The 15549-nt window shown below is 47.4% G+C and overlaps 1 protein-coding gene and 1 long non-coding RNA gene across 3 annotated transcripts; both read right to left on the reverse strand.

Moving 5' to 3' along the window:
* Nucleotides 1-621: 621 nt before the first annotated feature.
* LOC146299129 (uncharacterized) lies at nucleotides 622-2855 on the reverse strand. Its single transcript, XR_014734613.1, has 2 exons — nucleotides 877-2855; nucleotides 622-766 (listed from the first exon to the last, which is right to left on the reverse strand). It is a non-coding gene; the product is annotated as an uncharacterized LOC146299129 (long non-coding RNA).
* A 2-nt stretch (nucleotides 2856-2857) lies between these two features.
* palm1b (paralemmin 1b) lies at nucleotides 2858-15213 on the reverse strand. Of its 2 annotated transcripts, none has more exons than XM_084684207.1 (6): nucleotides 14781-15213; nucleotides 7887-7929; nucleotides 7517-7597; nucleotides 3772-3887; nucleotides 3598-3668; nucleotides 2858-3252 (listed from the first exon to the last, which is right to left on the reverse strand). In XM_084684207.1, the coding sequence occupies exons 2-6, from the start codon at nucleotides 7926-7928 to the stop codon at nucleotides 2858-2860; spliced, it is 705 nt and encodes a 234-aa protein (XP_084540333.1). In that variant the 5' UTR covers nucleotide 7929; nucleotides 14781-15213. The 2 variants fall into 2 exon arrangements, with proteins under 2 accessions (XP_084540333.1, XP_084540343.1); XM_084684217.1 differs by lacking the exon at nucleotides 14781-15213 and adding an exon at nucleotides 12384-12397.
* Between the last annotated feature and the right edge of the window lie 336 nt (nucleotides 15214-15549).

Genomic DNA, 15549 nt, shown 5'->3' on the forward strand with positions numbered 1-15549 from the left:
ATGTCTTGTATTTTCTTATTTTTGTTAGTTTATATTTCTTTCTCACTTAAGTACGGTAGGTGGTGCGCACCAGTGCATTATGCACAGAGAAAAGCTCATAACATGGGAAAATGGTCATAGGGCCGAGCCAATGAGAGATTTTAAAAGTGTGTGTGTGTGGTGGGGTGGGGACAATATTCAACACTGTTCAACATGCTTAATCACACTGTTGTCTGCCAATGGATTTGCCAATCATCCTTCTAAGCACCAGCAAGCCTTATTAAACATACTGGATAAGCTATAAATATAATGTAATACTATTTTGTCTGACATAGTTTGCATTGTAAAAAAAATAGCAACCTGGTTTTCTATGTTTCAGTCTTGCTCTGCATACTGCCTCTCTCGTTACATCCTTCTAGTACTATAGAAGGGTGTGCTCCCCTGCAGCCCTCCCAAGGAGACCCCAGACACAGAGACAGAGTGGCTCCATTAGCCCCACAGTAATGCTTTTAACCCCTTAGGAGGCAAAGGACATTAACCCACTCTCACCATTAGCACTGCCTGGGATGGCTGCTATCTGTGTGTGTGTGTTTGAGTCTTTTTTCTGTCTTCTCAGCATTATTTCATCAAATAAGACAACAGTTTATGCAGAGCTGAAAACAAACAGTAATTTTATTAGAGATGAAACATTTGGACGACCACAGAATAGATGAACAGGCCGTTGGTCTGACACAGGGCTTCTCAGCTCCGGGACCAGTGACACCCCCAACTGCTTGGGCAGAACACTCTGGAGAAAGAGACACAAGACCCTGGGATGAATGTGTGGACGAAACTAACAACCGGAGGTGAGTAAGTGGTGTCGTTGGGTATGAAGTAGTGGGCATATCGTCAATGTACCAAGCCTCCTCTCCTTCCAATGCTGTCCCCCACCCATTTACTGCTCATTCTACAGGGCATACAGGAAATCCTCGCGGGCAGTAGGGCGTATGCCTGAGTTTCACGTAGTCTGCCATCTGGTGTGGATCCTAGTGTTTGGGTTTGAGGAGGGGTGATGGTGGGGCGGGCCCAGAGCTGGGAAACCCAGGGCTCACTGGCCCAACCAATTGAACCTGACAAAAGGCACCGACAATACACAGATGTAGTAATCACATCAAATACAATGCTGCCCCTTTTAACACAGGGGGCCAAATAGAAACCATGACAGGGAACAAGTCAGTTACACAAAGGTTGGAACTGTACACCGGAAACACACGGCTGTGTGTGGAGGTCTCCTGCTCTTTTAGACACAAGGCAATTTTTCTCTGGTGTTAACCACAGGGCAGTAGAGCAACAGTAGGGTCCATGAGAAGAAGGACAACAACTCGGTCATAGAAAGTCCCTCAAGCCGGAGGAGGGAGAAAGCGAGCGGAGAGCGAGAATTAGCACCAACCTCGGGGGGGTTCTGTTGGCTCTGGGTCCACACACGGCCCACCATGGAGGGACACTCAGCCTGTCTTACTGACCGACTGACTGTCTTACTGACTGACTGTTTTACAGACTGGCTGACTGATTGGCTGGCTGGCTAGCGTGCTCTGCAGCCACAGCCTCTAAATCTAGAACACCAGAGGGACACACAGGGTGTCAAAGCTAGATGACCTCCCTGGTTGGTCAGCAGGAACCAGCAGTGAGTCATGAGGACTGTCTGGGACTGGGTTGGTTTGATTCGTATGGAAATGAAAGATGCAGGGGGGCCAGCTCCACCCTCCACGGCGTCCCAGTTAAACCCGAGATTACATTCATGAGAAAACAAGGGAAACATGATGGTGAATGGACCTGTCCGACCTGTTCATGCAGTGGTCCTCTTTCGACGCAACATTGACATTATTGCTGACACAACCAAACTGCTAAGCGTTAAGAAGCATTGCAGGGATGAGTTGACTCGCAGTGATCTTTGATGCAGTGTGGTTCTCTCTTCTGAACAGGGCCCAAGCACAGGCTTACAGGTACATGTTATGTTGTAATGAAGTGTCATTGTGATGAGCCTCTGGGTCAGCTCCGTATTTGTGACAACCGTCAACAGTTAATCATATCACTGTGTAAAGGCTTATGACAACTATAGGTGAGGACAGGAGTTTAGACAGCACTTATTTTTTATATCCTCGTGATTTTAACTGAATATGGTACGCTTACAAGCTTTCATGCAGATAGTGGTTGGAGATGATTCAAAATAAAACCCAAAACAAATAAATACACACTGTAAAAAACATAATTTGATATCAATATATTAAAATACTATTCAAAATTATATCTTGGAGACATAATCGTATTATGAAATAGATTGATAAATAGTTAGATACACAGAGGAATATACATATGCGCCTGTGTCCTTCATATTTCTTTGTAGTGACTAAATGACATAGATTAGAAGTTTCCAGACCTCCCCAGATGTAACAGTACAACCTAGAGAGCTGTCACATGTTCTATTCAACAATAACAACAAAATTACATACAGTTCAATAATAAAGATATACATACTGAATACATTATAAATGTCAAGACAGAAAAATAGAAAAATATCAATAGAAATAAAAACTAAATACATATCAGAGAAAGGAGAATACTTGAGAGTGTTGCGTCTCCATGTTTGTTAGGGTGGCTGCAGATGTCCAATTGGCTTCAGCGGTTGCCATCTTGGCTGTAGTTTTTTCTGGTGTTGAACTGTAGTTTTTTTTCCAGTCCTATTAGAACACACTCTCTTCCACACACATGCATATGCACACACACACACACACACACACCCTTCAAGCCCACCCACGCAGGAACACTCATGCCCAAGCACACACGTATACACACGCAATCGCACACACAGACACTCCACTCCACACACACACACACACACTCACATAATCGTGCAACACTTGCAGGGCTGTTTCTTCTCATCCTCCTTCTTCTCTCCTTCCTCCCCACCTCCATTGGCCTCCCCTTTCTCTGCCATGCTCCCGTTGGGGGGCCCCGCCTCCCCCGTGGCTCCGCCCTCCCCCCCCATCTTTCCCTCCCCGTCTTCGATGACCACAAACTCAGCCTTGACGTTTCCGTCCACGCCCTCCATGCCCAGAGCGGCGCGGCTCTCCTGCTCCTCCTCCACCGTCTTGTAGCCCATGAAGACCAGGGTGACGGGGTTCTCGGCGCTGGCCTGGTCCGGGCTCGGCCCCAGCAGCTTGGCCTCCATGCCCCCCACCTCCCTCCTGGGGGTCTGGCCCGCCACCTTGCTGCCTTGCACCACGCCGTTCTCACCTGCAGGGGGCGCAGTGGCACAGCACAGGGAATTAGATGGAGGGGGGGGGGGTAGAGAGAGATAGAAAGGGAGTAAGTTTAAGAGAGAGACGCTGACATTGAGAGAAAAAGAGAGGCAGAAATAAGAGAGACAGAGAGAGAGAGAGAGAGAGAGAGAGAGAGAGAGAGAGAGAGAGAGAATGTTGGAGGAGGGAAGAGACAGAGAGGGATAGACAAAAATGTGAGAAACAGAGAAAGAGAAATAGGGGGACTGAGGGAGAGAGGCAGAGAGACAGAGAAAAAGAGTTATAGGAGGAGGAGAGGGATACGAGACCATGTGATCCATATAGATGCTTTTAGTGTCACCTCCATTCTCTTTGGCCACGCCCCCATCATCTGCCACGCCTGTCTCCAGGTCCTCGATTTCCTGCTCCAGCCTGACACGCACACACACAAGCACGCACACACAGGGGTAACGTGAGTTGAGATGTCTGTGGAGGTGGTGATGACCCGGGTTCGGTTCCCCAGTTGCATCCTGACCTGGTGATGTTTTGCTCCAGCAGTTTGGTCTTCACCTCGTCGTCATGGAGACGCCTCTGCGTCTCCTCCTCCTCTGGCGCGCCGTCCAGCAACCAGCGCTCCCGCAGGGCTTTAGACTGAACACACACACAGCAAGGACTCAGGATGGGTGTGTACTTGAACCTGTGTGTATTTGTATATGTGTACCAGAGTATCATAGCAGGAACACCAAAAGGACAGTTAAGAGTATTTGTCACACACACACTGCCCCTTATATTACATATATTTAATATATATGTGTGTACCTGTGTGTATTTGTATATGTGTACCAGAGTATCATAGCAGCAACACCAAAAGGACAGTTAAGAGTATTAGTCACACACACACTGCCCCTTGTGGTCACTACAGGTCACAGTCACCGCCCGTCCACCACCCATCTGTCCTCTCTCTGACAGACCAGCTCCAGGTTCTGCTGCCAACTGGACCAGGGACCGTGCTAGGGAACTGCCCCCTCCAGAGATCCACTGCCTGGCACCACTGGAGACCTCGTCCTCTCTTCTACCCTGTCTAGACCTCTCCTGCTCTCTCGCCCTCCACTTCTCCCTCTCATTCTCCCACCCTGTCTAAATATGTTCTCTCTTTCCCCTCCACTTCTCCCTACCGCCTTGACTACACTGCTCCTTCTCTCTTTCCCCTCCACTTCTCCCTCTCCTTCCTGTCTTAATCCTGCCTTCTCCCTTCCCCTTGACTGCTCCCATCTTCTCCAATCTCTCTTTTCCGCCCTCTACTTCTCGCCACCTTTCTCCCATCCCGTCGATCCGTCTCCATCTTTCTTATTCTCTAGTGCTCACATTCTCTCCCCTATCACGCCTGATGAATTTTCACGGTGTGCCAATGAGACTTTTCAGAGTGAAAAGACCCTTGTTTTAAGTCTCCCTGGGTGTGTCTATGGTTCAGCCAGACTCTCTACTCTGTATGGGGACCCACGGACTGACTGCAGCTCTGGTAGCCAGCTTTATGTGGATTCCTCTCCAGTGATGCAACAAGAATTTCCAAAGCAAAACTCCCTGTTTCGCTCCCCTCACCCCACCCTTCCCTCCCCTTCCTCTGCCCCCACTTCCCCTCCATCCCTTCACGATATCATTCCTTCTTTTGTCTGTCCATCGGTATGTCTTTTTCTTTCTCTCCTGTCTGTTCGGTCGTTCCCCTGCCCACCGCGATGGAAGCTTTTACTGGTCTTTACCCTGCACGCTCACTAACATTGATTTCTCTCTATTTCTGCTCTATGGCTGTAATCCTACACTCCAGCTACATACTCCAGCTCTTTATCTGTCTCTGGAGTATCAGACCCAACCCTAACCCTCCCCCCCTTTCTCTCTCCCTCTCTCCCTACCCCTCTCATGCTCGCTACCTTTCTCTCTCTCTCTCTCTCTCTCTCTCCCATTCTCATTCTACCTCCCTTTCTCTCTCTCCATCCCTCCCTCTCTCCTCCACCTCCCACATGCAGGCCGGCTGGCTGACGTCACTGGATATCCTCATCCATAGACACACCCATACCATACTCACAGATGCACACACACAAACACACACATAGAAACACACTCACACACACACGCACATCCACACACACATACAGCAGAAAACAGCAGCCAAAGCAGCATAGGTCCATAGCTCACGTCTGCCACATTGTTCTCTGGAGTGAAACCTGCTAACTCTGCACACACTGGCCCTAGCCATAATCTCTCTCTCGCTGCTCTTTGTCGCTCTTGCTGTCTCTCTTTCTCTCAGTTCCACTCTCTCTCACACACAGAAATACAAACTTTGCTTGTCATGCTTTGAAACAAAGCATGACAAATATGACTGTAATTCAGAAACAGGAAAAAAATAATGGTGGATCTTTTCTTTCTGGGGAAAGGGTCAGTGTGTGTTCCACCTAGGGTTAGGGATTGTCCAAGTGTTGGGGTTAGTAAGTGTGTTGGGGTTAGTCATGGTGTTTGGCATATGGTGCTAGAATTAGTCAAGGTGTTAGAGTTAGTCATGGTTAGTCAGGGTGTTAGAGTTACGTTTATCCAGAGCAACTTACAGTAAGTACAGGGACATTCCCCTGAGGCAAGTAGGGTGAAGTGCCTTGCCCAAGGACACAACGTCAATTTGCACGACCAGAAATTGAACCAGAAACCTTCCAATTAATAGCCCGATTCCCTAACCGCTCAGCCACCTGACCCCGCCATCTGAGGTAGTCATGGTGTTAGAGTTAGTCATGGTGTTAGAGTTAGTCATTACAGTTAGTCATGGTGTTAGAGTTAGTCATGGTTTTACAGTTAGTCATGGTGTTAGAGTTAGTCATGGTGTTAGAGTTAGTCATGGTGATAGAGTTAGTCATGGTGTTCGAGTTAATCATGGTGTTAGAGTTAGTCATGGGGTTCGAGTTAGTCATGGTGTTTGAGTTAGTCATGGTGATAGAGTTAGTCATGGTGATAGAGTTACTCATGGTGTTAGAGTCAGGCATGGTGTTAGAGTTAGGCATGGTGTTAGAGTTAGTCATGGTGTTAAAGTTAGGCTAGGGTCCATTTGTAGGCGTCACACTGGGTGGTAGCTTAAGGCCAGTGTTTGCATCATCACATATGCTAATTTGCTAATTAACAACAGACCTGGTATTTCAGTGTTTACAGCTTCACCTTCACACGTGTGTGTAGGTATGTGCGTGTATGTGTGCGTGTGTATAGTTGTTCACCGTTGGGATGTGCATAGTTATATAAACCAACACACTTATACAAACCTGTATACTTACATAAACCTATAAAAGGTTTTACCGAAATCCTTAAACACCAAAATCAGGATTCAGCTTTTCACACAAGTATGCATGAGTGTGTGTATGCATGTGTTCATGTGTGTGCCTGTGTGTGTTCCTCTGGTCTGAAGAATACAGAAGCCTGTGACAATGCAGAGACGGCTTAGCCAGAGGAAACACATTTGTGACCCACTCCCACTAAACAGGAAACAGCTCCCACACACACCGCACCCCACTCTGACTGGCTTACACAGTACAATCAAACATTTCACATACACACACACACACACACACACACACACACACACACACACACACACACACTAGCACCAAAATAGAGATCTGGGTGCACGCAAGGTCATAAGTGCACTCCGCTGACTCTCATAGAAGCCCTTCATCTATGCCAGCTCCAGAAGCCCTGTACAGTCCTGTGATACACACTCAGAAGCCAGCTCTGACACAAGGCGTGTGTATTATAGGTGTGTGCTGAATGTGTGCGTCGTGTGTTTTGCGTGCGTGTGTGCGTCGTGTGTTTTGCGTGTGTGTGTGGATATATCGAGTGCGTGAGGCAGCTCTTGGTCCAGGCGTTATCTGCTGGCCATACAGAACATTCCGTTACCGTGGAGATAGGGAGTATTTCCATCTCTGCGGTTGTGTCAGAGCAGAGGTGACAGAGAGGTGATGGCAAACACAGACATCCAACGGTTCACTTGCGCGCCCGCGTGTGTGTGTGGCTGCGCTTATCCGTGCGTATGCGTGTGTATTTGTTTGTAAATTGTATCATATACATGGGTGTGTGTGCATGTGTATGTATGTGTGCGTGTGTACACTGTACAGTATATACTGTATGTGTGTTTATGTGTGTATACTGTGCATTATATATTGTATGTGTGTTTATGCGTGTGTGTATCTGTGTATACTGTACAGTATATACTGTATGTGTGTGTGTGTGTGTGTGTGTGTGTATTTGTTTACCTTGAGATGCTGGAGCTGCCTTCGGTCATCATCCAGCTGCCTCCTCTTGCTCTCAATCTCTGTCTGCTTCTTCCTCTTCTCCTGCACACACACACACACGGCTCTAATTATAAAGTTAGTGAGGAGAATGTTGCGTGTGCTGCTTGTGTGTCCTTTATGTGGGAACTAATGGGGTAGTATATGGGGTCTAAAAGGTCTAACAGGCCAGAGAGCCATTTCAGCAGAGGGCTGACCACTGAACAGGATGCAATGATGATGTTGTTTCTAAAACCTGCTAACATTATATTGATTATGTGTGTGTGTGTGTGAGTGTGTGTGTGTATGTGTGTGTGTGTGTGTGTGTGATGTGTGTGTGATGTACTAGACTTACAGCAATTGCCTGAAGTCTCTCCTCCTGTGACACCTCAGCCATTCTGAGAGAAAGAGAGAAAGGGAGAGATGCACAGGGATACAGAGAGAGATACACACACAAAGAGAGAGAGAACCAGAGAGAAAGAGCGACACAAAGAGAGAGAGAAAGAGCCAGAGAGAGAATATGCCTGAGTTGATTTTCAACAGATTCCCAGTAGCCACGCCCCTTTCCCTCAACCTGTCAGAGCGTGAATCATAGAGAGAGCCTGGAATCGTTGGCTGCTATGGCAACTGGCTGGGTGCATGGCAACAACACCTTGTGTTACAAAGCTTGAGAAAACGTGACATTATTTTGTTGTTATTTGTATCCTCTGCCTGTTTGTTTATTGTTTCAGAGTCTTCGAGCATGTTGCCCTGGCAATGACATATGGAGTGCTACAGTAAAACTATTTTACACCCAACCACATTAGCATCACATGGATAGAGAGCCCTCACAGAACATCATCTGATCTCCCCCTCCTCTCTTCCCTTCCCACTCCCTTTCTTCATCTCATTGCACTAGACTCCCAGTTCTATAGACTAACCCTACCCTCACCAGACCCCAGCTCTATAGACTAACCCTACCCTCACCAGACCACAGTTCTATAGACTAACCCTACCCTCAGCAGACCCCAGCTCTATAGACTAACCCTACCGTCACCAGACGCCAGCTCTATAGACTAACCCTACCCTCACCAGACCCCAGCTCTATAGACTAACCCTACCCTCACCAGACCACAGTTCTATAGACTAAGCCTACCCTCACCAGACCCCAGCTCTATAGACTAACCTTACCCTCACCAGACCCCAGCTCTATAGACTAACCTTACCCTCACCAGACCCCAGCTCTATAGACTAACCTTACCCTCAGCAGACCCCAGTTCTATAGACTAACCTTACCCTCAGCAGACCCCAGCTCTATAGACTAACCTTACCCTCAGCAGACCCCAGCTCTATAGACTAACCCTAACCTCATCAGACCACAGTTCTATAGACTAACCCTACCCTCAGCAGACCCCAGCTCTATAGACTAACCCTACCCTCACCAGACCCCAGCTCTATAGACTAACCCTACCCTCACCAGACCCCAGCTCTATAGACTAACCCTACCCTCACCAGACCACAGTTCTATAGACTAAGCCTACCCTCACCAGACCCCAGCTCTATAGACTAACCTTACCCTCACCAGACCCCAGCTCTATAGACTAACCTTACCCTCAGCAGACCCCAGCTCTATAGACTAACCTTACCCTCAGCAGACCCCAGCTCTATAGACTAACCTTACCCTCAGCAGACCCCAGCTCTATAGACTAACCCTAACCTCATCAGACCTCCAGCTGTCACTAACCCTAACCACACTAGACCCCCAAGACACTGGACAGCTGAAGTCAGACCAGAGCAGAGCTCGCTTGGATAACGTCTGGGCTGATCCGATCAACGGAGGACAGCCATACAGAGCACACAGACAGGCAAGTTAGAGAGAACAGGCAGGCAGACAGACTAGCATGCAGGCAAAAAAAACAATCAGTTAGACAGGCAGACAGACAAGAAAACAGGCAGACAGACATATTGCTGGAGCAGCATTTTCCAGTAAGACATTAGTCGCTTGTGTTGAGTACCAAGCCTTAAACGTGCTTCCTGTCTTCCTAATGGCCTCCACTCAACCAGTGCAGTCAAGCGCCCTGGGGATGGAATACACCACCTATAGACTGCCTATCTAGGGAGTCATGTGGCTGAGCCGTTAAGGAAATGACGTTGTGTCCTTGGGCAAGACATTTCACCCTACTTGCCTCAGGAGGAATGTCCCTGTACTTACTGTAAGTCGCTCTGGATAAGAGCGTCTGCTAAATGACTACATATAAATGTAAATGTATCTCTCCGGAGCCCCTGAAACCTGCACACATTCGCGTCTACCTAACATGTCACACATTTATCAAATCCCACCAGCTATACCCAGGACTTGGGTGTGGGGACCAGATCGGGGATTCTAGAACTCTAAATCTAGAACTCTGGTCATCAATCTAGGATATTAGATCTGTATTTTGAGAACTGTGATGGTTCATCTAGTATTCTACAACGGTGATTATTGATCGGTGATTCTAGAACAGTAGTTTTCGACCTGTGATGATTAATCTGTGATTCTAGATGTGTTCTCAGTGAAGCATGTGCAGGCTTGAGAGTCGTGGCTAGGGGTGACACATCGTCAGATTAGACCAGGTCTGAGAACTGCTAATCTGGGATTATGTTAAACAGACACCCAATACCCTGGATTAGGAGACAACAGCATACGGACATCGGATACCAGCACACACACTGCTGGAGGCCTTATCAACACACACTGCTGGCGGTGCACATCTCTGACTGAAGAACGACCATCTATCATGAACCTAATGACCAGCCTGTGCACTTGAACGCAAGGGAAGAGGAAGCCAGTGTCATATCCTTCTACTACACACATCTGGAGTGTCTCCCCCTTCCTCTGCCGTGCTCTCTCCTCCTCCCTTCTCTCCTCGTCTCCCTTCTCTCTCCTCTCCCCTCTCCCCTCCTTTCCCATCCTCTCTCCTCCTCTCCCCTTCTCCTCCTCCTCTCAACTTCCTCCTGTTCCTTCCTTGAGGCCAGGAGGTCAGAGGGACAATAATACTCTTCCCTCCTGTGACCACGCACTCATGGTCTCTATCTCTATATATCACTCTCACACACATTCTCTTTCTCTGTCACTCGTTCACACACACCCACACCCACACACACGTTCTCTTTCACTCCAAAAATGCCCTCTCGCACACACACACAACCACATTCTCTCTCTTTTTCTCAAACACACACACACACACATTCTCTGTCTATCTCTCTCACACTCACATTCTCTCTCACGAGCAAACCCTCACACTACCTCACTCCTTTCTCTCAAAAACTCCCTCCCTTAAACACACACACACAGCTGTATCTGGCTAGAACTGATAGTAAGTCTGCCATGCTAAAGAATCTTGGGCCAAAACAAACCCCAAAAGGTTGTGAAGTGGAAGCTTGAGGCTCCTGGAGAGGAAACCCAGATATGAGACCAACCAGAGTAGAGAGGGATGCGAAAGGGAAGCGAAACACTCCGAAACACCCCAACACTGGAGAGAAAGGGAAGCGAAACACTCCGAAACACCCCAACACTGGAGAGAAAGGGAAGCGAAACACTCCAAAACATACTGCGTCGAGATGGACAAAAATCCAGGGAAACTGAAGAGGAATCCCATTGAGAGACATGAGGAGGACACTGGGAAGGGCCTTGGAATGGTGTGTGCGTGCGTGTGACATCACACACACGTCCATCACTTATGTCACATGTTTGAGTGAGCTCACCGTCATGATTCGTGTCTCGTGTGTGTGTACATGTGTGACTTTCCTGACAGAGCTAGAAAGAGTCTGCAGGACCATCAGGGAATGTAATTCAATTCTGACAAAGAACAAACTCAAACAGGTGTGTGTGTGCGCGTGTTTTGTTCAATCAATGAAGGACGTCAGCTTGAACAAGAAGCAGAGTGATGTGTCAGCAGAGAGGAAACAGTCCCCTGAACAGAACCTTCTGTCTCCAGGCTTTCCATTGTGCACACATGCTAACAGCATTAGCATGCTAAGAGCATTAGCATGGGCAGGGTTAATGGCATTAGCATGCTAATAGCATTAGCTTGGGCAGGGTTAATAGATTTAGCATGCTAACAGCATTAGCATGGGCAGTGTTGATAACCTGGTAGCAGTTTACGCATTACCACTGCTGTTTCTCGTTCTCTTTCTGGTCAGAGGAACAGGAAGTGTAGCTCAACACTTTAACCTGGCTTTACAGTCTCTATTACACATGCTACTAGAACTTAATTAGGCCCAGTTCAGTTGGTATTCCTGGTATTCCCTTATACTATGAATTGCATAATCAGATGCTGATGTTATAACAGTCCTAATCCCTGGTACCGGTAACTCTCCTTTGATACAGTACTTCTGCGTATGTGTGTAGGAGATAACAAGAATGTGTGTGTGTGTGTGTGAAAGAGATAGAAAGATGGTGTGTGTGTGTGTGAGAGAGAGAGAGAGAGAGAGAGAGAGAGAGAGAGAGAGAGAGAGAGAGAGAGAGAGAGAGAGAGAGAGAGAGAGAGAGAGAGAGAGAGAGAGAGAGAGAGAGAGACAATATGTGAGTGTGTGTGGCATGCTAGCCTGGGGACTGGGTTCTGGGTTAGGTTGGTTTCACAATGAACACATAGAGAAATTGAGTCCTCTTTAACTAGTTATCAATAGTGCTTTAGATATGATCCATCTACCACCCAACTGCTGACTATCATATGAGTATGTGTGGTGAGTGTGGTGAGCGTGTGTGTATCCGTCTGTATGTGTGTGTATGAGCTCTGGTCTTTGTGTTGTCATCTGAGATTAAAAGGATTTAGAGGCTAAAAATGACAGTTTATAAGAAAACAACAGAAAATTGACTGGGGAAAAAACACACAAATCCTTTCTTTCTTTCTGTCTGTCTTATATAGTGTGGCAGAGGAGAGAAAGGGGAGAAAGAGAAGAGCAAAGGGAAGGGAGAGAAAGTGAATTAAAGTGAGGAGGAAGAGAATTAGAGGCAAGACATGAGAAGGATGAAAGAGAGAGAGAGAGAGAGAGAGAGAGAGAGAGATATTAGAAGGTTATAACATGAATAGTTTCCGTGGAGACAGAGACCTGGGTCATGCAGCCAGCTGTCGATTTGTGTGCAGAAATGAAGTTAACTCTCTCTTTTCTTCCTTCTCTGTCTCTCTGTCTCTCTGCTTTTCCCTCTCTACCACATTCCCCCATCTGGATGATTGTCTAAGCCTTATACTAACCAACCATCATCGTGCCTTGATAGATGTATCATTTTTTTATAACAATAATAATTATAATAAGTGTCACTACATGGAAGAGCTACACTCCAGTATGTCCTTCATCTATGGTAGAGAGGGGGTGGGGGGAGAGAGTGGGAGAGAGGGAAAGAGATAGAGAAAGGAGGGGGAAGAGAGAGGGAGGGATGTGGTTAGAGAGAAGGAGAACGGGGTGACGGATGGAGGTAGGGAGGAAGAAGGGGGAGAAATTGAGTGTGAGAGAGATAGAGACAGATACACTGTGTGAGCAAGAGAGAAAGAGTCACAGCAGCCCTCTCCTCAGACACTCCTCGCCAGTGAGGGTGTCTGACCATGGCTGGTCACACCAGAGTTATCTCTTCTGTCTGTCTGACACTACCTATATCTGGAGGCCGGATATAGATCCACAGCCTCGCCTGGCGGTCCCAACCCCCTGCCCAGTGCGCAGCCCGACCCTCACCCTATGGCCCGGGGGCTGGGGAACTGGGACTTCAACACCGGATGCAAATAGAGTTCAGACAGGCCATCAAACCAATCACTAAACATGTCTAGAGATTAAAAGTGTTAATGTGTAGATAATGTCAATTATATGCCGGCTCAGCAATAGCTGTTCTGTGGTGGATATACAGGCTAGATGGATCTAATCAAATATTCCAGTTGATATTCATGTCCCAGACATAATCTGAAAGTTAGAATAGAATGTTCTTTGTTATTGACGTGTCTTATATGCTTTTTTTAAGCAACCGACCACGTTCCAAATATACTTGTCTTAGTATGGAGATCTACTTTGATGTCTCTGTCTGTCTGGGTCTCCATGAAATCCATCAAAAAGTTGGGTGCGGTGTGCTCAGATGCACGTCTCCTATTGTTGGTCGGCAACCTGGGCCAAGTCAACAAAGATGTTGTCCCCCGTCTCTTCCCTTCCCTGGACACCCATGAGTCTCACAGGAACTCAGTGAACATACAATGGAAACCTTCGAGAATAAAGACCAAACAAATAGGCTTCCGCAAGTTCGCAAAATATCGTTATTGTTACAAAGATTGAAAGAAAAATCTGAGACGTTGGGTGTCTTGGCCTTGATTTACGAAGGTGTGGGAAGATGCGTGAGAAGCGACTGCGAGTTTTTGTGCCGAATAAAGCTGAATAAATGTATTCTCCCTGGACTACTGAACCCAGAGTAGTAAAATGCTGCAGCAGGAGCAGTCTAGAGTGAAAATTCCAGACAAGAGTATGTAATATCCATGGTTATCGGCTCAAACGCGCCATGTTGAAACGGACCCCGCACACCACAACACAGCATTGAAATCCCCTCGCACTCAATCGCATTCAAACGGGGGAAAAAAGAAAAAGCAAAAACACACCGCCAGCATCTCTTCTCTGGCTATGTCTGGTTTGTGGCGCCACTGGTAATGCCCGCCGAGGCAAAAACCCAGACTGCCCTTCACCCCTAAACACTCGCCTGGCGAACAGATCAATATACATGATGGATCATCCTTGTGTTTGCGTAAACATGTCGCGGTGTTGCACCTGTCCACTTAACAGAATAGGGTTTGCCTACCTGAATAACCTGCACGGGGACGGCCAACAAACAGCACAATCAGCGCTGAATCATATTCTTATCAAATTACGAGCTATTGCCACCATTTAAAATGAATGAAAACATCTGTTTGGGTGATTTTGGTATCACGAGGTAATAGACATGTTTTCCCCCCCAAATTAAAAAAAGATGCGTCGCCATCATAGCGGGTTTATGCAATGTTATTGTAAACAACAGGTTCACAATGTAGTCACTTAATTTGACTGTCGCACAGGAAAGGCTTCATTATCTCGATGGCTTCGCCCGGGCCCGAGTCATCTCCTCTCCATCCCTCCGCAGCGCCGGGGGAGGCTCGCTTGAACCTTTTTTTCCATACAGCTTCGTTTCTATGTCAACACTAGACCGTTTTATGAAATCAGTTCGAGTACCCTGCTGCAGCTCTATACATACAGTGACTACGAGTTCATTTAAAACAGTACTTACTCAGTCGAAGATCCTTGTCACCTCGGGCGTCAGTTCTCTCCACTCAGAATATCAGCAGTTCACGGTTTGTATGCTCCGTCCTCACAGACTACCCTATAATGTGGCGTGTTTGTTTATTCTCGTCGTCGGTCCTCAGTAAGCTCAGCCACCTCCCCTCCTCTTCTCTGTCCTCCGCTTCTCTCCTCCTCTCCTGGCTGCCACCCCGTTCCTTGGCTACTGAGCTGCCGATAACGCGGATTGCGGGGAGCTCGTGCGCTCGACCCGTCAGAGAACCATTGGCGTGAATGTGCGTCCGGCAAAGCGCGTACTTTGCTTGGATTGGTTAAATCGGCGCGGTTTGGGTCTGATTGCTGCGATGCGCTCTGAGGTCTCGCCCCAATGGCCTACAGTTTGAAATGCGAAGGACGACCTCTGGCTCACTATTGCACCGCTATAGTAGACTTATAATGCGTGTGTGTTAGGGTGAGTGTAGGAGAGAGAGAGGAATGGAGAGAGAGGGAAAGGGATAGGCTACGCCTTCCTATAGAAGATAAAGGGGGCCCCGCTAGCGTTGACAGATACGCTTCCTCCCACATATTGTGGGCCTCTGCTAAAACGTATGACGTGATCAGCTCATACCTGAGTCTGTGGTGGGATAATAATAAGACGGCGGGGCCACTAATGTATTGAAATAACAGGCAAATCACAGCGTATTCCTGGGTGCTTGCAGAATTGGTGGGCTGGTTGCTCGTGCTTTCCACCTAGTGTTTGTTTTTGGTATTTATTCCTG

The sequence above is a fragment of the Hypomesus nipponensis genome, chromosome 3 (assembly GCF_054491055.1).
Source record: "Hypomesus nipponensis isolate SF chromosome 3, ASM5449105v1, whole genome shotgun sequence".
Taxonomy (NCBI): Eukaryota; Metazoa; Chordata; class Actinopteri; order Osmeriformes; family Osmeridae; genus Hypomesus; species Hypomesus nipponensis.